The following is a 26,161-nucleotide window of genomic DNA, read 5'->3' on the forward strand; positions in this document are numbered from 1 at the left end:
ACCAACATCTTATAAACAAATTCAAATTGATATCTACAAATTTAGTGTTTAATTAGTGTCATCAAATATTTTCATTACACTTTTTCGTAGTCTGAGTTGTAGTTGTAATTGACAGTAATTTGGGATTACTAATTGTCAATAGCAGGAAGACACCTTGTAAAGGGTTCTAATGTTGCTGTTATTGTCATAAGGACAAATACTCTTTAATTAGTTTTAGTTTTAGAGTGCAAAAAATGTATGAAAAAAAATTGTCAAAGAAATTCTTTCTTAATTGAAAGCAATTTTCTGTATGTTTTCAGGCTGAAAGCCTTTGTACTTTTTCGACGTGCGTTGTTTCGAGAAGTGTAAAGACCAGTTGACACACCTATAAGCCGACCATACACACATAAGTGTACAAATAAACGACAAAAATTGTCAAACAAAAGAAAAAATGAAATGAAATTTGGAAAAAAAAGAAAAAAAACTAGAGCAACTGCATTGAATTTTTCAATAAAAGTTGACTTTGATATGCATACCTTGAGTCCAATGATTCATCAAGATACTGTTGTGTCGCCTGTATTTTCCATTTAATATCGATGGGATTGTCTCCTTGTACGTTGCACTGTACATGCACCTGCTTTCCCTTTGCCACGGATATTTGTTTGGACTTTGTTTGAAAATGCGCAGGAACTGTAAGCAATGAAAATTAAACAGAAAAATAGAAAGAATAGAAAATAGAAAATAAAAAATGAAAGAAAGATAATTGGAAAGAAACGAATCAAGACATTTTTTTATTTGTGTTTTTATTTTGAAGTTCGTTTTTCTTTCCATTTTTGTCTTATGACTTACCATTAACTTTAAGGAAGATTACTTTACTAACTCCAGAACCAATATTATTCTTTGCTTCACAAAGGAAGTGTCCTTGTGACTCCTTGCTGATCTTTTTAAAGTAGATCGTACCATTAGGAAAAAGTTGTACTGTAGGTTCATATAAAAAGTCTTTGTATTCGCCTGGGGTGGGGCCAATAGCCTTCTTCCATGTGATTGTCGGTTTGGGATAACCTGCGGACTGGCAGTGCAATAGCACATCTTGTCCTGCTTGTGCGCTAGAGTCCTTTGGCTCCAGTACCCATTTCGGTGGTACATTTACCGTAAGCGGTACTGTAAAGCGTTCGGTGCCCGCCACATTGCTCGCGATGCAAGTATAATTCCCTGAATGTTCGGAGGTGATATGTTCAATGACCAAACTGGCCGAATATTCATCCAAACGGCGAAACACTTCATTACTGTAAGAAAGATCGTATACGTACATAAGTGCGTGAGTGGGTGATATTGATTTAATTGACAAATCAAAAAGACAACAACAATTTTGTAATATAAATTAAAAGCAACAACTTTGCTGAAATTATTTTCCTTTCATACAAATTTATTAGACTTTTGCAACTTACCCCGTCCCTATTAGCGGTTTACCATTGCGCTCCCAACGAAAGCTGACTGGCAAATCTCCTTCCAATATTTGACATGAAATTGCCGCTCGCATACCCTCCCGCAACATGTTTGTCATGGCCTGTATCGGCATAATTTTTGGTGGCACTGCAAAAGCAAAAAACAAAAAAAACCACAAAAAATCATGAATTCACTTGCTAATGAAAGTAAGGATGTTGGCACGGAGGATGGGAGGTGTGACAATTTGTAGTTAGCTGTAGTGTAGTAGTAACACGTTATGATGTGGTGTGGAGTAGTGTTGCCATTTTCATTAGTACATATTGTAGGAGTGGTGAAAACTCATTACAATTGCGGTTGATAGTGGCATAGCAGCAAAACAACAACAACTACTACTACAATAACAACAACAACAACAACACCACCACCAACAGCGTAGCAGCCGCACTGCATGTATCAAGTGCTGTGGCAAGCCAAGCCAAGCCAAACCAAACCTTGCCTACGATAATTATTAAGCAGCTTTGATTGTTTTCATGAAATGATGTTCATGTTAATGTTGAAGTTTATGATAATGATGAGCATAACGAGTATTTTTGATAATTAGCAAATGATAATTATGTTCCTCTACGTATCATGAGGAAGATTATTTTAATTTTGCTTCTATTGCTGCGCTACTGTTGCTATTGGCGTTGATTGAAAGGGTGGCTGTATTATGGTGTGCTGTGGTGTAATATGGTGTGGTGTGGGGTGGTGGAAGTGGTAACGATTTTATTATTTATTTTTGTGATTTATAAGCATAAAAACTTGTAGTGGCGTTTTTGTTGTTGTATCGTGGCTTGGTGAAGTCAACGACTTTCATCAAACAATGGAAATCACTTAAAATGTTGTAGTGATTAAAAATGTGAAAATGTTGAAATAGTGATTTTGGTATTGTGGCGATGAATTTGACTAAAATCAGAAATATTATATATTCAGTGACAAAAAAAAAATACATATATATTTCGAAATATTTTATTTTGAAAAATGATAACGATATACATAATTTGAGATTTATTTTACTGTATTGCGTGGTGGTTGTACTTAATATGAAAGAAAAGTACTATGGAAAAAGGCGTCCACTGGAATAAAGAACTATTACTATAGATTCAACTAATTCTAACCAATGATAAAATACGTAACTCTTCAAAAGAACACCGGAATATATGTCACTGCACGAGTTTTATGACTTTTTTATATAAAGATATAATTTATAATACACATAAACATCGGTTGATTTAATGCAGGGGAAGTTTACCAGATTACTTTCCGTTGACTTCAACTACCGATTGAAATCAACGGAAGCGAAGCTAAAAGAAGAGAACAACCAAATCCATCTTATCGAATTTAGAAAATCTAATAGATCTTTCGTCATTATCAATAAAAAGCCTGACAAACTGTCAAAATGCAGCTCCTTAAAAACCTACTTATTTCTGAGGTCTCAGCCGGAAATTCATAAAAAAAATGCTTAGTAGTTTGTTTTTCCTGTAAGTTTCCACAACTTTTACAATAAATATTAAAAGGAATGCACAGTTTCTCTGAGTAAGCTCCTATGTATCATTGACCAGAGAGAACGGTTCATGCATTCTTTTATAATAAGTTCCAGGTTTATGACCAAGATCTGATCTTGTTATATGAGGATTTTGTTATAAGAGAAGTTACACACAATCGAAGTATCTTTCATTTGTTATTAAGAAGCTATAAAAAAGTAATGATAGCTAGAAGAACATTAACTGGTACACTTAGGAATACATCTAGTGAAGTACCAATGTGAGCCAAAACGTCTGTTTATTTATTCTCTTCAATGTTTCCGATTCTTTAACACGTTTTGATTTTATGCTGAAAGATTGATGGACTTTAAGTGTCAATCTTATTTGGTATAAACGTTTTGCCTAAATGGATATCAAATGTGTAAACCAGGTTTGTAGATCAAATGGTAGCAGATGTAGCACTGCATTTATGGTGTCCAAATGGGTCGTCTGAAACTCTGTAACGCCAACACATGCAGTCCTCTGAATTCTGTTGAGTTTTTGAATGTAATAATTCTTATTATAATATTATTATTATTGTTATAATTCTTGTTACTATTCTCATTGTTATAATGTTAAACCTAATTTAACCTAAGTAGATCCGTTTTATTTTAAATGTACTTTAGTGATTTTTGGTAGATAGAAAAATGTATCTGTGGCGTTTTATTGGAATGCTTTTCAAGTTGCATATTTATATTAAAATATTTACATAGTGAAAAACTATCTCATTTTTAAAACAAATTAATGAGTATTTCAAATTATGTGATATGATTTTATATTTTTTAGAATCATAAATAATAATAAAGTATTTCACAATGTGTAATGTGACTCTTAAAGAGATAACATATCTACAAACATTAAGATTCATCTTGCTACATACTTTAATAAAATTAGAAAGCAAGTACAAGTATATATCAAAGTAACAGAATAAGTGCAAACAGTGGCATATGGCAAAAAATGCATTAGTAATGCCTTTAACTAGTCTGCTTATTAAAATGTTAGAAGATACAAAAGTGCGCTTTGGATGACAAATAGAAATGGCATTTGCCTCTTCGCGGACACAAGCACACGCACACAAATAGAAATTGAAATGAGATTTGTTGCAAATACAAAATGCAACACGAGACGCGAACTATCATTGCTATGTGCCGCGTGCAACGTGCAGCATTGCAATATTAACATTTCATGAATGTGATATCTTTGTTAAACTCGTTTAAATAAATAAAAAGATACGAGTATGTGAATAATTTATAGCAGCTACTATACTACAGTATATTTAATAAAAAAAAAATATATTTTATTTACGCTCCTCCAACTGTGACTGTGTGTAGCTGAACTACTGCAAATAATAAAATCACGTACATTTTGTCATTTTGTTTTAAGTACAGAATAGTTTTTTCTATTCTGCATTCTACATGGCTTAGAGATTTATTTATATTGCAGAAGTACAAAAAACGAAAAAGTAGGTTAATCTTGTTGCAATAGAAATAAGTTATCTCTCGTATGTGCAAGTGGGCCGTCGGTGCGTATGAGTAACTTTCATTCAAAATTCAGTTCATAAAAGCAAACTGCGAAAGCAGTTTCAATGAATGTTAAAGTTTAATTAGTGATTTAGTTATTTAGTGATTTATGTTAAACTTTTAAATATGTTATTTGAAAATTCGTAAAATGGTAGTTCGTAAAATAAATTTAGAGATAAATTATTAGTTTACCTAATACTTGTATCTCCACGTTTCTGCGCGAAGTCTGCTTTTGCTTGTTTTGTGCCATACACGTATAGGTGCCAGCATCCTCTAATCTTTGAAGCTGCTCTATGATTAGAGTGCCATTGTTGTAAGCTCTTTGTCGTCGATTGACAGGTAATGTTTGTCCATCTAAAAATAATAAACCCAACTTAATTATATTTATCTAAGTAATATTAATATGATTTTGAATGCGCTTTCGATTTATATAAACATTTATATGGTTTATTCATATATATATACCTATTTAAATAAACAAAAGCTAATATATAATAATTAAAATTTATTTGATTTGTAGTTTTTATTTAAGTTTTATGTAATAAATATTTATTTGAATTAAGTAAATTTAATTAATTTTTGCAAATCAAACAAAATTTAAATTCGCACGCTGCAAAATTAAATTTCAGCTGAACTAACTACTTTGAAAATTTTGCAGTTCAGCAATTAAAAGCCTTTTTTCTGGTAATCAAATGCTTCAATAGAACACTGAAAAGTTCAAAATATTATATTGCAAATTTTGCTCAAAAAGTCCAAAAAAACTATAGCAAATTAATAAGGCAACAAAATTGCTGAATGCATAAAAATGTTTTTCCATTCAGGATTTATGCGAACAATTCAGTAGAATATATGCCCTTCCCTGTAATAATTTGTTGTGCTTTGCATGGACTTTGTGTTCCACAAAAAACTAAATCAATGCATTTGTGTGTTTCAAATTATAAAGCTTTTATACGTTTTTAAATATATTCTTTAATAATTTTTTTTTATCTGGTTTCGGTTTTTTTGCCAACACAATTTTGCGCTTACCTCTTTCCCAATGTATTTTATCGATTGGATAACCTGCCACAGGACATTTGACTATCAAATCTGAACCAGATATCCCTGTTATTTTTGGCATTTCACGTATATACGGCAATCCATAAATGTTAACTTTGGCACTATGCGATACTCTATATCAGCAGGCAAAAAAAGTACAAAAACATTATTAAAAATGAGCATTGAAAAGTAGTTAACTCGAAGAATATAAATGTATATGCTAAATAATAGATAGAGTAACCACAAAAAAATAATGATAAATGTAAAAAAAATTCACATAAATAATAGATTAACAGAGCTCATATTATTTTTAAAATAATGTTTAAAAAAAAATATTTGAGAAGCAAAATATAACATATATGATTTATATTTTAGCTTTGTTAATTTACTATTTTTTTTTTTTGATCCATTAATGTACTTGTTAACGGATGTATATTATAATATAAAATTTATAAAATCTTAAAATAATCCCTATACTTATATAACATATAATAATAATGTTTAAAATGCATTCGCTACTAACTTTCCAATTGCATTTTGTGCGGTGCAGGTATATTCGCCACCATCTTCTTCCTTGACATTTGACACGTTGACGTGACTGATAACATCGTCATGTATAGTTACATATTGACCTACTAAGAAGCGAGAATTATCGGGAATCTGTAAATAGAAAAGTAATCAGATTAAACGTCAAAGTTAGTTAGCTGTTCATGTGTCTTTTAAAAATTATATTGAAAAATGTTTTATCTAACACTTATAAGTATAAGTTAGACAATATGAATTTAAAATTTAATATGTGACATAAAAAAGATTTAAAATATGTTATAAATACTTGGAAATTCAGAAAATGGAGTAAAGGTTTTCAAGAAAAAGTTATAATTTCTATAAAGAATGCTGCAATGATTTTGCTATCTAAATCTACAATGAACAATAATTCACTCGTTACTTATTTTAACAATAAAATGGTATTTGTACAAAGTGTTTCTCTGGTATATTTATCTTTTCAATGAAAACATTTAAATTTAAAATTATTATATTCATTCTAATAGCGTTTAATAGAAGATGAAATAAGTGTAAGATTCATAGTACAATGTATACTTTATCTCCAATCAAAGATTCGTTCGAATAGCATTTTAAAGAAGCTTCTAGTTGCACCGTAGTTACTTTTAGAGGAAATGGATGTACAATATATGTACACTACTCTAAGAACATACTTTAACTTTATCTCTAAACAAAGATACGTTCAAATAGCGTTTTATAAAAGCTCACAGTTACTGTGCAATAGTTATTTTTAGATGAACAAGATGTATGCTATATTGTCACTATTTATTTTTTGCTTAATATTTTTTAAGAACATATTCAAAATTTATGTTATTAATGACGTTTCTAAATGAACCATTTTTATATTTATTTTGTCTGAACATACCTTATTCTATATTGCTCTTAGAGAAAAAATATGTATTAGCAAACATTATTATTTTTTGTACTTATTTTTCTAAAAAGGACTTTGCTTTTACCTCCAACACTTATGAAAGTTTCGATACACAATAGATATTAGAAGTTACTGTTTGATATAAAAATATATATGTACTTGTCTATTTAAGCATATTAGAAATGAAAATAGTGGTTTTTGATCTTTGGTACATTTAAAGATATCTGTAGTAAAATGAGATGTCAAATGGGATCATATATAATATTTTAGAAGTTATACAAAATTCTGAGCTTGATATCACTTAAGTCATTTTCTTTAAATTTATCTTAAAGGATTTTGTTAATATGTAATTATATGCACTTACTGGAAATCCGTCCAAAGACCATGTAAACTGTGGCAGTGGATTACCAGTGGCTACACATTTAAGTGAAACAGTTGGTCCTGGCTGTAATGTTTGCTCCGAAAACCAATAGAGTAGTTCCGGCGAGGCATCTAAAATTATAATAAAAATTATTTTAACTTAAATCTGTGGTTAAGTTTTATTAAAAAAAAATTGCCTATAATTAGCTAAAAATGAATATAAATACGATATGTTTTAATTGTATTTTATACGTTTGTGCACTTATGGCTTAATTGTGGCTTAGTCTAGTTAGAATTTATGACTTAATAAATAAATTTTTTTAATTCAAGGTAAAATATTTGATGACTTTTGTACTAATTGACATATTAAGCACTTAAATATTAAGTTAAAGTAACTTAAAGATTGCAAAAACATTTGATTCTCTAGGATTTCGTACACAGGACTGAGCTCTGCTCTTTCATACTTTCATACACATTGACTCACGAATAGTGACGTTAATAATAATTTCAAAAACATATAATTATTATTTAAAAAAAGTATGAAAAAAATTCAGTTATAGTTTTACTAAGATCTCTACACTTGTCAGATAGAGTTTTTTATTAATTAACTATTAACTATACATTTTTAGCGCTAATTTGGATATTTTTGTGTATTTCTAAATTAGTTTAAATAAATAAAAATATGAACTCATTTTATATCGTAGTGTTATTTTTTATGGAGTGTCCCTATTATTTTGGTCCATTTATCTACTTTGATTTAAAGCAGATTGTGTGCAAAATCTCATTCTATGAGATCATAAGTGGAGGAACATTTAGCTAGACATACAAATAACAATAGCGTTATCCGTCTTGTCAAGCTGATCGAAAAGATATATAATTTAAATTATGTCCATTTATATATTCATTGGGATATAAACATTTTGGGAAACAAATTATAAGCAGTATATATAAAATAGTGTCAAATAATTAATTAATAAAATATTTATTACTCAGAAGTGGAGGAACATATGGCTGAACAAATAGGTATCACTAAAGTGATAAAATGATTCGAATTGTCTGAATTGTTTGAATATATATGTAATATAAATTAGGTCTGATCTCTCATTTATTCATGAAGGAAATATGTATATTATAAAAAACATATTTTAAGCTATATATGAAAATACCTATATGGGTTTGATGAATACAATATGGTAAAGGGTTTGATGAATACAATGCTTGTGATCCAGTGAGTTCAATAATAAGCTTTCCGTTAAAATGTAAAGTTTAAAAATATTTTAATATTTTAAAATTTTATAATGTAACAATTTTTTTGTTAATTCAAATACATTTTCTCAAAAATCTCTATTTTTCATATAAAGAATTTGTTTGAGCTGGAAAACTTTCTTTCTTAATTTTCGTAAATGAATTTCTATTAAAATGTTAATACATTTTCTTTACAGATACTTATTTGAAATTAATTTTAAATGAAAATTTATGACTTAAAATTTTCATTTAATAAAATGTTTATGTGATCAATCAAGCTGCTCTGTCTTTATATACTTGACTTACGATACATTTTCACATTCTATCGATACCAGTTAAAGACCACATATTTGCCACAGAAAATCATATAAAAGGGAGCAAAGCCTATATGTTATTTTTCATTGCCACATCGCACAAAACTGTAACAAATTGTGGCGAGCGCTCTCTTAGCTTCCTTGGCTGATGGAAAAGTGCCAAACTTTTAGAGGGCTTTGTTAGGGGGATTTATATTGTGAGTGGCAACATACGTTTCCCGGCATCATCATTTAATAATGTGCGCCTTAAACGACATTTACTCGTTTGGCTTATTTATTCTGCCTTCTTATTGATAACGCATGTTCGAATCCTAACAAAAACAGATTGCGTGAGTATGTAAATGACTAATGCTGGGGCATTGAAAGGTGCTATACATAGGAGTGATGTGCGAGATGCTGAGAGGCTAACAAATACAATATTTCTAACGGATGTTGTAACACTGAACTATGCCAATAAAACATCGAAATCAATTTCCGGTTTTGCCTAAAAGCAAATTCATATGCTGTTCGCTCTGATTTACTTGTCGGCGTGGTTGTGATGGCACATTATCTGAAATGCGGTATAACACGACATGGTGTTGGTATTACTCCAGGCTTAACAACCTCTTTTAGTATATAAAAGGAATGCAATACTCATTTATTAGCCTTACCTTTTTTTTTTGTTTTTGGTATTTTTATTAAAACAGTTCAAATGAGCTACAATGGAAAGTGATTATATAAAACTATTTAGATTTGCTGGAAAGAAACATTATTAAAATACATTACTAGAATATATTTTACGAGATTTATTTTAGTTTTAAAATTGAAATATATTTGATTGTCTCTAATAATTGAAAATGTAGCTCACTTCATTAAATATTGCTAAACTCCTCAACTCTTGGGGCAAAGACCTACTAAATTTGAACTGATTTTCTTATTTCAATTATTACTGATAAATACTTAATTTTATGATTCCGACAGTGAACGTAAATCACACTTAAGATTAAAGTTTTTAATTTTCAGGCAATTTTTGTTTCCTTATAGTACTAACTTAAGATGTACCTTATAGTACATCTTATAGTACTAAATCTTTTTGAGATAGTTTTAAATGATTTCTCTCCACACACCTAACAATACCTTCGCCATAATTTAACGATTGTTTATTATAATGTTTCAAAATGTAGATGGCTTGACGGTTATCACAATAAAAAGTCAAGTGGTAACAAATCGTTTGATCTCGATAGCTAGTTTAGATTATCAAAGCGTAAAATCACTAGTCTGGAATGTTTTCCGCACAACAAAGCCAAAACAAGACGTGTGGTATAATCACAAGTTACATTATCCATCCTGTTGAAACCACAAATTTTCGACATCCATATCCTCAACTTTAATCTAAAAAATTGATAATCATATTGTTGAAACGATTAGATTTAATAGTTTGTCACATCTTCTGCATTATTATAATAGTGCGGACCTTTCGCATCTTCAGATCAAAACCTAAGAGATACATTTCGAAAAATCTAAGATTATATATGGATTCGTGGATGACAATGGCCTTCTGAAAGTTATTTATGAGTGTCTACTGACCACTGAGTTGTAATTTTATTTGTTAACATATTCACAAAACAAAAAATAAGCCTCATTTCTGAAGGAAATTCAATGTATAAAATTGTCTCTAGAGTTTTTAAACATTCAGTGGTTGTTTAACGATTCACTAAAATGTAAAATAACAAACCATACATGTGTTGCCAATGACGACTGTAGTTAGTTTATGTTATTTGAAAGTATTAATAAACTATGATCATGACCATATTAGGCATATCGTGAAGTAGATATCCCTTTATATATTTAAGTATATGTTCGTTATGTATGTATACATAGTATATATGCCTAGAAATTAATATTCTCTTCAACCAAAAATACATAACCTGCAGAAAACACGAAGAAACAGCTGAATACTTTTTGTATAAATGCCCAGTTTGGCATTTGATAATAGAAGTTTATGAAAGATCATGACGGACACCCCAAATACTTAAAATTGTTTCTAAAACTTAATATTTCCAAACTTCCCAAACTAAGCTTCCCAAACTAAACCCATGAACTACTCGAATAGAAGAGAAATCCCTGCCTTTACTAAGACCCAATCAATCACAAATATAAACCACATCACTGCAGTGCTCACAAGGCATCATGACCAACTCTTTCTGTACTATTAACAATTCTTTTTTTTAGCTTTCTTAGCATCGGTTCGGTGTGTGTGTATGTCTGTCGACAGTAGTAAAAACGGCAATTTGCTAAATCAGAATATAATGAAATGCAATTATGACACATAATACAAATGAAAGGATATACATATGTATGTGTGCACAGCTGTGTATTATCCTATTGTGTGTGTGTAATTTATTGTGTTATTTTACAGATTGCAGTGGTTTTAATAAAATCAAAGTGGGTTCATTTATTTGTTTGTGTATTGATATTCGGAAACAAATATACTCATACAAGTATAATGTCCCAGTATGCATGTGTGTGTATGTTTGTGTGAGTGTGACAAACGGATATGATGGTTGATTTAAAGCATAAAACCCGCACTCAATGAAGTAAATGAGTTTCTGCTGTGGTTTTAATGTCTCATTTGCTATTTGTTAACACCCGCAGGATGTGAAGCTATTTTCGTCTTTATTACGCCACATTGACTTGATTATTTTGTTAAATGATTAACCATAAATAAGATTCAGTTTGGGACTTAATTGCAAATTTATTAAATTCCAAAAAAGATTTAATTCTAGATTTTATTGAAATTTTAGAATTTCCTTCGGAATTGGTATCAATGGAAATTGTTGCGAAGGATTCTGTTAGAGACACGTCTTTATTATATATATGGAAACAGCTATTGTTATTAATTAAATAAAAGCAAACAATAATATAATTAAAATTTCAATAATGAGAAGCAATTATTTTTATGAATTGGAATTTAAATAAATACAAAATGTAATCCAAATAGCAAGTTAAGTCTTTAAACCTTCACATCATATGTTGAAATAAATTGAGGCTCAACTATGATGAGCTTTAACATCAATGGTTGATTTGTCCCAATTTATTCATAAAAAATAATACAAATAAATTAAAATTTTCAATTTGCTTATTCAAGCAAGAAAGAGAATAGGATAGTAAAGAATTTAATAGAATAGCTCATAGCAATTTTTTATTTTTCCAACTAATCTTAAATAAACTGATAATACTTAAACTTTGGAAAGCAATAAAGAGTGTTTCTTACTTAAGCGTTTCTAGTATCAACAATCGAGTACAAAACCAAGATCATAAATTTTGCTTAGATCATAGCCGGATAATTACAATGTATGGGACTAGAAGTTTAATCCTTTGTCGAACAGGTACGAATCAAAGTTCCTCAAAATAATCAAAATCGAACAATTACAATGAATGTGACTAAATGTTTTATTTTTCATCCTTTATTCAATACAGGCATTAACCTTGAGTACAGAACCAATCGTGTACAGGACCAATATCATATATTTAGCTTAGTTCATAGCCGGATAATTACAATGTATGTAACTAGAAGTTTCGCCCTCTGCCGACCAGGTACAAAACTCTATTGCCTTAAACCTAATATCTAAAAGTTATAATAATATCTAATAGTTATTAATAGTTATTTATTATAGCATTAAGCTTGATGATATAGTGATCGTATTGAAAGCTTTCGTACTGACAGGTTTGAGACTGCTTCAATTATTCATTTGATTTAAATAAGTTCAATCTCATATTTCTTTATTATATATTATTAATATTGAGTGAAATATATAAGAAATCATTTTATAGCAATGTTGATTTTTTGTCGTAGTTATGTTCTATAATTTGACTTGATTTATAATTGACTTAAATATTTTGGTTTAAAAAATTGCACAAATTTAAAATTTTCCTTTAAGTTTGTTTTTAATAATTATGCTAATAAATCTTTATTAGAACTTCAATTAATTTTGTTCTTAAATAAATTTTTCTTTATAAATTTTATTTATCAAGTCAATATTTTTCATTTGCCAATCAGCTTCAGGGTATTTGGAGCCAAAATCAAATAAAATTCTCTAAATTGCAAAGTATAAATAATCAAAAAATCTAAAGTCTATATTCAATGGTTTTTCTTATGTGGTTAAAACCTAAATACACATTTCTCAATAATTTAGTTTTTTAGATGTGATGAGGTGTTCTAGAAATTTGAAATATTTCACAAAAATTTATTCTTTGAATTTAAATTTAAGTATTTTTTTTTACTTTGGTAACTTTAAGGCTCATGTTTATTATTTGCATAACAAAATTTAATAAATACAAGTATAGTTTGTCAGATATGTACTATATATCAACATATATATATATACTATATATGTAGGAGTATATTTATATTAAAAATAATATACAGAAACTTACCTCCTAATTGCAATTCAGCAGTTGATTGTATTTGTTCCCATTCATTGGATACGAAACATTGGTACATGCCAGGATCATCCTTTTGCACTTTCTTTATTATCAGTCTTGGTGGGTCGGTGAGTATCTAGAAATATTTGTATGTAAACTTTTAACAATGCTAATTAAAACTAAACAAAATGCCTGAATGCATTTAATCAACAAATTTCAAATAGAAGTTCTCTCTTGATTAGTTGAATATTTCATACTTGTATAGTACATTTAATGAATTATTGTTGTTATTTAAAAAATGGTTTCTTTTCCATAACAGTTTGTGAAATTTAATAGTTGAAATTTAATCATTTTTGTTTTAACAATGAAAAAAATTTATAAAATAAAAACTGGAAATTTCTAATATAAAAAACCGTAAAAATAATCAACTTGAAACAGACACATACAGAACTCGTGTTCTGTACTCAACATCCTTCGTCCCTTAACCACAAGCACTCAATATTGCAAAGAGATATCAAGAAGCAACACTAATGCCAATAAAAATAAATAATGCATGATTGCATCTTGGCATTAAATATACTTGCAATATGCACATATGTACACATGCCACACATCCTTGTTGTGGCGCTAGTATTTGTGCAACAAGGACTTGTATTATACGGGTATGTGGGTAAATAGAAAATGGTTCTTGTTTATTATCAGCAGTGCACAGGTTTTGCTTGTTTTTTGGTTCCTTACCTCAACTCGATTATCTCTGAGAATTGGTTTTCCGTCATGCAACCAATTAACATCATGCACAGGATGTCCGGACACAATACACTGAAATTGTGCATCCTTATCCACGTCGACTGTTTGCACTTGTGGCTGGAGATGAGCTGTTAATGGTGCTGTAATCGATAAAATTTATAAAAATGTGTAAAGAAAATCTGTTTTAAAATTTCTTTCTTTAAATTTTATTGCATTTACTGCATTTATGGTTAGTATAAAAGTGCATCCTTTCTTTCAAATTTAAAAACTTTCACTTATCAAATGCAACGAAATTATTACAGGTTATTGCGTTCTGTATAGCTGCCCTTGGGCTTACTTGAGGTTTCAGATATGAAAAATTTGCATTTTTGCATAATAACTAAAGGCAATTTGTGTGTAATTTAAATTTATTTTTACTTAGCTTTGCGTTTAAATTATTTCACAAAATCTTATAAAGTTTAAAATTTATTCAGTTTTAAAGTGCAAATGGGTTCTGTTGATTTTTGAATACTAATAAAGATTGAAGCGTTGCAGTAAGCCTTGGTATAATGGCGAGTCGCGACAGACTTTACTTATATTACCTTTGAGTTCCTTGCGATCAGGAGTAATATCTTCTTGTTTTAAGATGTTCTCTTTCCTTTCGACAATCAGTTTAGATCGTCTAAAGGATGTCTCTACTACACTTATTCTTTGATTTAAGAGCTAGCTATTTGAGGCATTTTCACCAATTTATTCTAATTGAAATTTTCTAAAATAATTGATAGCAGTTGTTGATAGTTTTTCGTGGTTTCTGAAAAACTAGTATTAGTATTTGTTGCCAAGGGTGCGAAATAGATTAGAGCTTAACAGTTCTTCTGTTGGCAGAGCTCATGATGATAGTCAGTTATAATTCTAAATTATTATCATCAAAATTTTATATTTTTAAAGATAAAAGCATTATATTCCTTTCATCTACTCTTTTAGAGTAGTAATTTTGCATCATAGTATTTCGAGTTGCAAGACTGTAAAGATTTTCAAATCGTTTTATTTTTCATTTTTTTTATTTATTTATTATTTAATTTTGAGAAAATCAGTTATGGTTCTGCAGTAGACAAATTTTAACTTAAATTTCTTTAAAATTTAATAGTTTTTCATACTCATTCAGTTAGTTATAAATTAATAATACGAGTATTTCGAAGTTTATAATTCTCACTCACTTGTAAGTAATAATCTTTTACTATCACTTAAAAATATCTAAAATTCAGTTCGGTTTCAGCCATGTAATTTTAATATAATAGTTAATGCATATTAAAATTTTATATTGGATCTATTTCTTCCACTTATCGTATTTTCGTATAGTTTTGCATTAGACAAATTTTTAGATTCTATTAATATCTGAAGTTTATAATTCTCATTTAGTTAATTATAAATTTCATTACTATCTAAAAGTTTATAGTTCTCATCAAGTTCTAATTAGTAATCTGATAAAAATCACTTTAAACTGTTCAAATGTCGGTTTACTTCAAGCATGTAATTTTAATATAATAGTTATTTTGACATTTGCAATGATTTTTCATTTTTTTCATCAAATTTTCTTTTAATGTGTTAAATATAAAGATCATAGTTAAATTTGAGCTGATATAATATATAATAATAAATTAACTGATGTGTTATAATACAAATTTAAGCAAGAAAAGGCACAGCAATAAAAAAATTAATACTAAACATAGCCATTAATTAGATAAAAACTGCCAAATTTTACTTTGAAAATTATTTCTTTATTAATTTTTTTAAAATAATAACTATGCTTCATCTAGTAATTTCTAACGGACATTGATTTGTAGTTCGTATTTTATAGGAACCAAAAACATAGAATATATTTCTATGTTTTTGATAGGAACTGTTCTAAACTTGTAAATGAAGATAATCCTTAATTTAATATTAATTTTTGTTTGCGTCATAATTTTGTATATGTTAATTAACATAAAAATTTAGTTGTATAAGAAATAACCTCAAAAAAGTTTTTCGCTCCAGACCTTTTAAGATTGACACTATCTACGACAAAAAACATTTTGTGTTTAGTTTATTATTTTTTAAAAATGTGATAACTCCATCATGATTTTTTTAATTACATGACTCTCTAAATTATCTCTAGAAGCATTAAGGAGAATATTGCTCTATATATGTGTATTCTATGTTTATATGTGTATTTGTAATAGAGCAACACATTGTTGAAAGTACTTAAAATATTTCAGTTCTTCACAATAACACTTCTTGGTTCCATAACCATTTAATCAACCTTATTGTAGTCATGCAGCGGTATTCGGTAGGTACGTCAACATATTTTAGAGTAAATATTTTTACTTACCTGTAACAGTTAATGAGACTTGAATTGTTTCTTCGCCGGCGGTGTTGTTAACCCAGCAAAGATATTTTCCGCTGTCCTCGAGACGTGCCTGAAGTAGTAGAACAAAAGCAGAAATAATAAAAATGTTAATAAAACAAAATGCATACAAAACTTGAAGGATGATGGTGCATAATTATGCAAATGGCTGTGAAGTATGCAAGTCGAAGTTTTCGAAGAATGCTTTTTGTTTTGTAATTTTAAAGCATTTCGAGCTTACAGCCCTAAGCTACTGTTAAAACAGCAATTTAAGGTCTTAAAATAAAAGTAGTTGATGGAAAAGTCCGAAAAAGTTTATGAAACACTTGATTTCTGCAATCATCAGCTGTGAACTTAATAATCACAATACAGCGGATGCACATCCTTTGATGTTTAAAAATGCGAAAAGTTGGAAATTTTAAATAATTCCGTGTTACTCGACTCATTCGGGCTTTTCCATTGCAATTATGTTGAACTTTAATCAAATAATGGCAGTGAATTACCTTGGTTATTTTAAGCAATCCAGCGGATACGATTGTTATGCGTTCGCTCAGTTGCAGTGGCAACAATTGCTCATTCTCCTCCTTAAACCAACTGAAATGACATACAAAACAATTATAAAGAGAAAATTTATATATACCATATATATAAAAAAAGTGGTAAAAAAATAATATAAAATAATTTTAAAAAACAGAAAAGTGGAAAATTGTTTAAAATGTGCACCCGAAATGCAAACATTATCGATACGAGCATCCATGTACATGTCTGAGTCCTTTGACGTATCTGTGGGTTAGGAATTTTTACTGTATCTGTAGTTGCGTCTGATGATTGCACCTTCGACAATAAAAATGCGCAGCACGTCCCCGTGCTTTGCAACACTGTAATTTTTACGGTTGCATTTAATTTTATTTTGCATTTCACAATTTACAATTCACACATATAGGATTGCAATTGTTGCTGTAATTTTTGTTGTATTTTTTATTGGAAAATAAAAAATAATGCAAAAATTAAGATTTAAATTACATTGTTGTTTATATTTTTCGTTCTTTGTATTTATTTCTGTGTATTTATTTTGTGAACAATTGAGCCGTGATTCAACACAATCGACATTGATTAATATCGAAAAAAAGAAGCTATATTACTGCTTTTTATTGCCCTACACGTTCAGCAAAGTAGTTTCGAATCTATAGTAAATTGGAAGTATTGAATGATATAGTTAAGCCCATGTATTGGCGGAATAGTAAATTTTAAATTGATTATAGATCTGTGTGACTAAAAAGTGTTCATCTTCTTATTTTACAAGAAGAAGAGAAGACCATGCGACTTTTCGCATGTTTTATGCATAAGTCATACTAACATTATTCTCCAATGGTGCAAACATACTCAGAACTGCTTTCTTGAGATAAAAACATAATAATGACAAACAGTAATAAAACCTTAGCATTAAACTATCTTGCTCCTGAACTAGTTACACAGCCAGTTCTCATGTCACTAAATGTTTTTAAACGTGCTATTAAAATTAAATTCTTTTAAATAGCGGTTTTCAGGTGGTAGAGTCGTGCAATATGTGTAATGAATAAACTGAATTATTATGGCTTGGATATAATCTGAATCTGACATTGTCACTGTAAAGACAAATAAATGGAATGTCTCTAGATGGATAGAAGTCACAGGTTTTTAGTATATTAGAGAGCAGGTGCCCAAAATTGTAATATCTCCCAAAATTTACATTCCATATCTGAAAATCAAATTTGGAAACAGAGGAAACTCACTCTGGATAAAACGTTTATTGATAATTTCCGTAAGCTAGCAATAACACAGTGAAAATGTGGAAAAGAGAAGGAATTACCACAAATACAGTTAAGAAAATGTGTTCATAATATCTTTAAGTGCAGTTGCATTGTTAAAGTAAATTTTAGTATAATTAAGAGTTTTTTTATTTTTTTCCTCATACATATACCCTTCTACTTGCTTGGATTGGATGTTTATCCGAACTGTTGGTAACAAGGTTGCAGCCTCAAAATAATGCAGAAGTAGTGCTTGGTCTCATAGACTGAGTGTACAGCTGAACCAATCAGCAAAGAACTTCAGTTTCATGTAGACAACAAATAAAATTTATTGGTTTTAAATGACTGGACTTTGAAAATCTCTCATATGAATTTTAACAAAATACAATGACATTGTAGCGTATCTTTGTATTCTTCTTAACTGATTTTATTCGATTGAAAACGTTGAATAAATACGATTAAATATTTGCGATTGTATGAAACGTTAATACTTTGTTTACTGTTAGTTTTCAATGAATTAATGTTAAACATTATACCTTTGAAATTTAATATGTCTTCATTTATAGTTCATTACTTTTGAAAATCATTCATATACTATGAATATGAATATTATTTTTTATATATGAATTTTTAAAGTTAAAAAACTTCATTGGTTGCGTGACAAATATTTTTATTTATATCAAATAAAAGTCTTTGCATTCAATGTAAAGATGGGAAATAAGTGGGATTAGTATGGGTGCGACGCAGAAAGGATACTTCATATTATGTTATTCTCTATATTTGTTAATTTAAAGTACCATTTTGGACAGTTAAAAGATTTATTTAACCTGCTTTTCTTATTAAAAAATGTCAAACACCTAATTAATTTGTTTTTTATCATTTAAGTGAGTTATTTAAAAACTTTCGAATAAGAGTATAACAGTGCTAAGAGACCTTAGAATAGATCCGATCAAAAAATATATAAGGGACAGTGCTCTGAAGATATATGCAAAAACCTGCCCTACTTAGCACTATCTAAACTCAGACTAATCACTAAACGCACGTAGCGGTACGCAGATCTTAGATCAATCATTAAATAATCACGAAGATTATCAGGAATACTCAAATAAGTCAGTGATATGGGCGGGATTCTGCACAATCCTCCCAGCTATCATAGAGTAAAAATTAGTCTTTATCATAGAGTATGTTATGTTAAGGCTTTTCAGAGTTAGTAACTTCTCAAAATTATCGCATAACAGTTGATGGAACTGGCTTTTACTGTTGTGATTGTGAGCGAAGGTGACATTTAGTTTACTTTCTTATATAAATATTATCTTTTCTAACAACAGCAATCTACACGATCTTACAATCTTATCATTGTATGCTCATTTTAGCATTTCGATTAAATCGTATCTTTAGAGGATTTGTGTTTCGAATAGAAATCCTTAAAATTTCTTACTATATAAAGTTAAATACATTGTACGGAGAGAGAGAGATCCTCCCGTTAAACGAGTACTCATCTATTTTTATATTTATTTGTTATAGATTCACCTTTATTGGACAAAAGTTCACTTAAAATGACTGTGTGATCAAGTAAGTTCCCACTACATAAAAAATTAATTTAATTAATTTTTAGAATTGAATATATTTTAAAATGCTGTGGTTTCTTAATAAAGAATAGTATCATTTAGATTGCATTCATTTTTTAAAACTGTGCGTAAATTTGGTAAATCCTTCAGATTGTATTTTTTGAAACTGTAATACTTATTTAATACCTTGAGTGTGAAATTTCATTTCAAAATCCCGAGTTCTTGCCTACGTCTACTGAAATATTTCCACATTTCCACTTATTGCACCTGCGACCTAATTTAGCAAGCAGGAATTTAAATTTGACAAATGAAATTTTTACTTAATGGTCCCATTAGAGTGAAGTTAGTCAACTTGTGGCAACCTGAAGCCGAGTACTTGGCAGCAATAACCGAAAACTGAAAAACTGAAAAGGTGAATTAAGGCAGGTAAAAATTGTATCCAGTACCGAGTAATCCCAGTAATGTTGACTGTTTATGCCAGCATGGCTACTGTGAACATAAAAATGTAAAATAATTTAAAGCGAAACAGGAAAATCGAGAGTGAGTAAGTGCCGAGCTAAGCAAATGAAAATATGAATTTAGTAAGGCAAGCAAGCGGAAGCTGGCACTGCAGCTGGGAATGTGGTGGTGGTGCCTTAGATGCGCTTCCTTGTGCCTCGTTACACAATTCATTATTATTTATCCTTCCTCATATATTTTTTCTGTTGGTTTTTCATATTTTCGTTTACATTTTCATTTTTTTAGTTTATTTTAAGTTACATTTTTTGAAAATATTTTTTTTCTGGTCGCATAACATTATTTGTTTAAGCTTGAACAAGGAAGGACGTTATATGCCGTTGTACTCTCATGTGCATACTCGTACTTGTACGCTTATATTCCAGTTACTGCTTCAACACGCTACTGTGCACTCATAAAATTTTCAGGATGCGCTGTGTTGAGCTTTGCTGCGCTTCAGATGACATGACTTCACATGGGCATGACTTCTGAGCGACCGACCCTATTACTAACATGGAGTTGCAAAGAAGGTTGAAAAGTCGCTAGCGACAGACGAGGTGACTTTTCGGACGTACTAACGAGCATAACTCTTATTTTCCGCGCCTTTACTTTAAATATTTTCTATTTCTATTTTTTTTCTATTATCCTCAAATTAATTCATATGTAAATTGTTGCAGTTACTAGCGATGCAAAATATTAAAATTTTATTACAAAATTATTTTTTTATTTTTATTCATGTTTGTGCTTATTTTTCACAGAATTTTGTTATATATTTTTTCCTTGTGTGATATTTTATTAGGTCAAAACGGCAGCAGGCGAAGTTTTGCTTGAGTTGCCTTAACCTTTCGTTTTCAGATTATTTTCATGAAAATTTATTAAATTTTTTATTTTCCAAAATCTTTTGTTTTGGCTCATGTTTGAAATTGTTGAATTATTTTGAGCACAATGAGCCAACTGTTTCAATTCAAATATTAACAGCAAATTTTGGGCTTTATAATGCTACTTTTTGGTACTTGGTACCCTTTTTGATGTCATTTTGGTCATTGGCAGCTTTTGTTTTGGTCTTTTGTCTGCTTTTCGAGATTTTGTTTATACCGAAAGATATCCATTATGGGCACTGATAAAGTGAATATTTGAAATTTGTTCATTTTATGAATATTTAATATTTTAAAAGGAATTAATTTAGGAAATGACCTGACAGAAGTTGAAGAGCACATTTTTAAAACCTTTTTCTCCATATAAAGAAATACAATAAAAACATTCTACATATTTAAGTAAGGATAGTACAAATTTTTACATAAAAGGAATGATTTTGTTAGGCAATATATACTTTTACGGATACATATTAAGGCTAGCTATAAAAACTCCTTAATATTTTTCTATCGGTCAGATAGAAACTTTTTGTTTTTTTGTTATGGTTTAAAAATTTCATAAAAATTAATGTTTTTCAATTGATATATTAGTGAATTTGGAACTTATTTCATATCAACACACTTTGTAGTCTAAATCAACTTTGAAAAGCAACAAAGTGTTTGGAAAGTGTTGGAAACATATATATAAAAGCATTTTAAATATCAAATCCATGTTTATGAAATAAACTACACTCTATATCGCAGTTGTATGCCTAATATATGTTTAGCTGGCTAAAAGAATCACATTTAACAGAGATATAAGAGTATTATTCTTAATGATAAGTGAATTTTCACTAAAATTAAATCATACAAACATGGTCTAAAGTCGTAGTTCGTAAATAATAGTACTCATAGCTCCACCTTCTACTAAAACGTGTTAGTGATGTAAAATACTTAACTATCTTAAACTCATTACTGGTTATGAAAAAATACTAAGTACAGTCAGTTACAATAGCCATGCATGTGAATCATTGATTATGAAAATATACTAAGTATAGGCATTTATAGCAGCTAAGGATGTAATAGTTTCTACAGTATAAACTGAAGTGTACATCTCAGTATTCTTTGGTGACTTTATATTACAACAGTTATATTTATTACAACTTAAACGTTCAAGGTGCTTGAAATAAATTACTATTAAGTGTTATCATCGTGGGAACTAAGAGACTGTAGTTATAAAATTGTAATTATAACAGTTAGCTTAAATATATCTTGTATATATGTATTACATCGAAATTGATAGGGAATCGTTCCTCTAAGCATCCTTCCATTAAAGAGACTTAAAATCAAACGACACATTTTACGTTCTTTATATATGTCTATACATTCTTCATGGTATTAAAATCGTTATCACCAATCAAGTTGTAACTATACGATTTATTTTTATTTTCGATTAAACAATATAGGAAAATGGCAACCCTTGCCTTGAACAATTAAAGATCTACTGCTATTTTTCTGTTTATTTGGCTATAGACATATTAGTCCTTTAATTTTTAAATCATTTCAACACAGTTTCGCATAATTTTGAACTTAAGTAGGTATAGATAACAAATCGATAAAATATGTATTAAACTGCTCTTACTAATCGAAAGCTCAGTTCTTTTTATTTCTTTCAGTGCTGTTAGTTTCTACTTTCTTCATTTAAGTCGTAATGTTTATACTGCTGAGTTTGAAATGCTAAATTGTATGAGTGACATGTGATACTTTAAGAGCTTGAATATATCTATGTCATTAGTCATCATCTGGAAGAAGGCAAAAACATCGACAAATAATTCAAGAATTTATTTCCTTCAACATATCTTTCTACAACATCAATTGAATTAACCTAAATTTGTTAGAACTAATGCCAATATAATTAAATATTTACATAATGGAGTGTCTCAATTAAAACTCGTGTTCACCTCAAGTGCTAAATGTTCTCAAACTTTTCCAATTTTCTAATATTAAAATTTTAAAATTCTTTATTGCAAATGGAACACTTTACCAAGTGTTTGGCTCTAGAATTGGTATTAGTTACACTTTATGTACATATATTGACATCACCATATGTGCCATTGCCAGTGCTTTTGCTGGTGACACATGCTGTGACATTTGTGTCTTCGCTACATATTCAACTGTGTCACATAATTGCTTACTCTTCATGCCCCTCTTAACAACAGCGCTTTTAGGTATTATACATTTAATGTTACTATAAACTTAAACAACATCGCCATCACATACTAACACATACAAATGCATTGAAACTCATATATGCATAGTAACGGTTATATGCTGTTATATATTCATAGGATTGTGCACGTGATATGAGAGATGGAAAAAGAAAAAAAATCTTACCGATATGTTGGCACCGGATGTCCTTGAGCAATACACGGTAATGTTGTCTGCCCATTAAGCACGACATGTCGCATCGAATGCTTCTCAACGTTGATACGTGGCTGTACCATACCTTTGGGCTCTGTTACAATAATACGTCCGGGATATGTGGAAATTTGTATTTCACCTGCAAAAATTATGGCGAAAAAAAAGAAATTGTAAACAAAACCCATGAAAAAGAAAGAAAGCGGAACATTTAAGTTTAGTATTTGAAAAGGAAATAAAAATAAGCGAGTGGATTATATATTTCCGTTTATTCTTTATTGGTGTGAAATAAATTTTATTGTGGACTCTCCAGTTGACATTTATGTTGTAAACAGTTTTCGACATGTACATATTTATAAAGCCGAACGAGCGATAATATACACTAATCATAGGTTGAGGTAGTTTATATGCGCCATATGTTGCTCATACGCACTGTTGTACGATAACATTGAAGCATTTTTAAGTGCGTTGAAGATAATTTTATGAATCATTTTTAATTTTTTATACCAATAAATTTGAAAATTTATTTTTTTCTATTATAATTAATAACTAAAGCAGCAAAGTTAATTTTCATACATATTTTTTGTTAGTAATTTCCTTATAAATGTTTATGCATTTGTATGAACTGCATATGACCAACAAAGATTTTATTCGTCCTCTATGGTTTCGGTTGTGCATTTTAATATTATCTGGTGTATGTAAGTTTTTCATGAAATTTGAAAACATGTTTTCGTTTATATTTATGATGTTGTATAACTTTAATGAACATGTTTTCAATATTTCAAAATATTGTTTAAGCAAAAACTTAATTAAAATTGATGTCAAAGCGAACAAATGCATCGGCAGAGTTAAGTTTTTGCATCGTTTGGCTTAAACAGTTTTCAATTTTCATTAACAAGCACCGCAGCAGAAAAAAGTTGCTGTTCCAGCTTGCATAAATGTCATACTTCACTGAACTAATCTGTATGTTGCTCATTTCATTAGCAAAACATTAATTCATCAACATATCGCAAACTAGTTGGATACAGGATACAGTAGCGTGAAACTAACGCTAGGAAAATTTACATATATTTCTGTTTAATCATTATAGATGACCATAAATATTGCAAGAATTCCTCAATTAAAAATATTTGCAAGTTTAAACCAAATATTCTTCCTTATTGATGTATATAAATATTATAAGAATATTCCATAAAATTAAAGTTGAATAATTTTGGTGCTTCCTTAACCCAGTATTCCAACCTACAAGCGCCTCTGTTAAAAGTATAAAATCCCGCAGATTTACGCATACGTGGGTCAGGCATAATATCCTAGGCCTGCTCATTAAATTAAATTGCGTTAGCTGACACAGATTCCCCCGTTCAGTTATTGCCTTTGTTTCTGAAACAACTGCATGCGATGCATTTATAACTTAATTATTTTTGCAGCTGTTAAACTTGCTGCTGCTGCTGCTGCTACTACCATTATTGCTGCTGGTATTATTGTTGTCGTTGTTGTTGCTGCTGCTTTGTTGTATTGATGCTCTTGCTGTTGTTAATACTATTCTATTAATTAAGGTTAAATTTAATGATGTTCAAATATTTGCCGCCATTTATATTAGTTAACAGGACACGCAGCGATATTACGATTTTCAATAGTATTATCATATCCTTTGTATATCCTTTGTGTTAGTGGAATTGTGTTTATTCATTTGTTTGTTTATTTAAAAGGACATTAGTGTTTTGCTTGTTGCGCATGTAAACTAATTTATAAATTTACAATAGAAATTTATCGGTTCATTAATAAATTATATTATGAGTTCTAAGACTGAACAAGGATTCTATACATATATATATATTGTATATGTACTTAGTATAGATTTTGTATGTTGAATATGAGTTGAGATAAGCATATAACTGTACTGATTATGTCCACATTAAGTACAATTTATTAATTATGATATTTTATTTAGTGACATTTACAGGTATTTGGATTTAATTAATATTAATTCAATGCTAAATATATCGTTATATAGTTTTAAACTAAACAAATGAATACATTCTATTTCCATTAGATATAGAATCGATTCAAATTGTGGTACAGTTTACTAAAATGTGCGGAAAAAGGAATTTCTACATAAATTGGACAGTTGTGTATCTAAAAGGAAAGAATTTCTTCATATATTTTGATTATCAAAGACATTCATTTAGAGTGATCGTAATTCAATTAGATGGTTGAGACTTTAGTAATATAAAATGTGTATGTATTCCTTGATTTACTCACGTAGGATAAACTTTGTAACATAAAAATTAAAAAAATTTATATCTTGATATTTCATTATCTTTTACAAAGTTAGTTATGCTACAAATAAATCGTTTATGTACCAACTTTTCTTAAGTTATTCAAATATTGAAATTTATGTCATTGTGTTTCTTGGATATCGAGTAATGTGAGGTGACTACAACGAAATTGGACAAGTTAGGTATTATTTTAAGTCATATTCAAACACAATAATTCATATACATAATCATGTAATCATACAGTATAATAAACTTAATATGATTCAAAGTAAACAGTATGCGAAATGTATTATGTTTTTAAGCCACAGTGCTACACTTTAACCTTCTAAAACCACCATTTAGAAGTGAATGGATTTC

The 26,161-nt window shown here is 29.3% G+C and overlaps 1 protein-coding gene across 3 annotated transcripts in view; it reads right to left on the reverse strand.

The window, feature by feature from the left end:
- The window catches only part of LOC119668386 (Down syndrome cell adhesion molecule-like protein Dscam2), a 78,492-nt gene that overhangs the window by 12,293 nt on the left and 40,038 nt on the right, over positions 1-26,161 (reverse strand). For all 3 annotated transcript variants that reach the window (XM_038077872.1, XM_038077871.1, XM_038077870.1), the window contains exons 7-18: positions 23,502-23,667; positions 16,910-17,000; positions 16,392-16,479; positions 14,036-14,184; positions 13,310-13,433; positions 7,339-7,466; positions 6,066-6,202; positions 5,534-5,676; positions 4,700-4,861; positions 1,428-1,572; positions 829-1,265; positions 516-669 (exon numbers count right to left, since the gene is read on the reverse strand). In XM_038077872.1, the coding sequence (XP_037933800.1) occupies positions 516-669; positions 829-1,265; positions 1,428-1,572; positions 4,700-4,861; positions 5,534-5,676; positions 6,066-6,202; positions 7,339-7,466; positions 13,310-13,433; positions 14,036-14,184; positions 16,392-16,479; positions 16,910-17,000; positions 23,502-23,667 (1,924 nt within the window). The remainder of the gene's footprint in view (positions 1-515; positions 670-828; positions 1,266-1,427; positions 1,573-4,699; positions 4,862-5,533; positions 5,677-6,065; positions 6,203-7,338; positions 7,467-13,309; positions 13,434-14,035; positions 14,185-16,391; positions 16,480-16,909; positions 17,001-23,501; positions 23,668-26,161) is intronic.

The sequence above is a fragment of the Teleopsis dalmanni genome, chromosome 1 (genome assembly GCF_002237135.1).
Source record: "Teleopsis dalmanni isolate 2A chromosome 1, ASM223713v2, whole genome shotgun sequence".
In the NCBI taxonomy this organism is placed as follows: domain Eukaryota; kingdom Metazoa; phylum Arthropoda; class Insecta; order Diptera; family Diopsidae; genus Teleopsis; species Teleopsis dalmanni.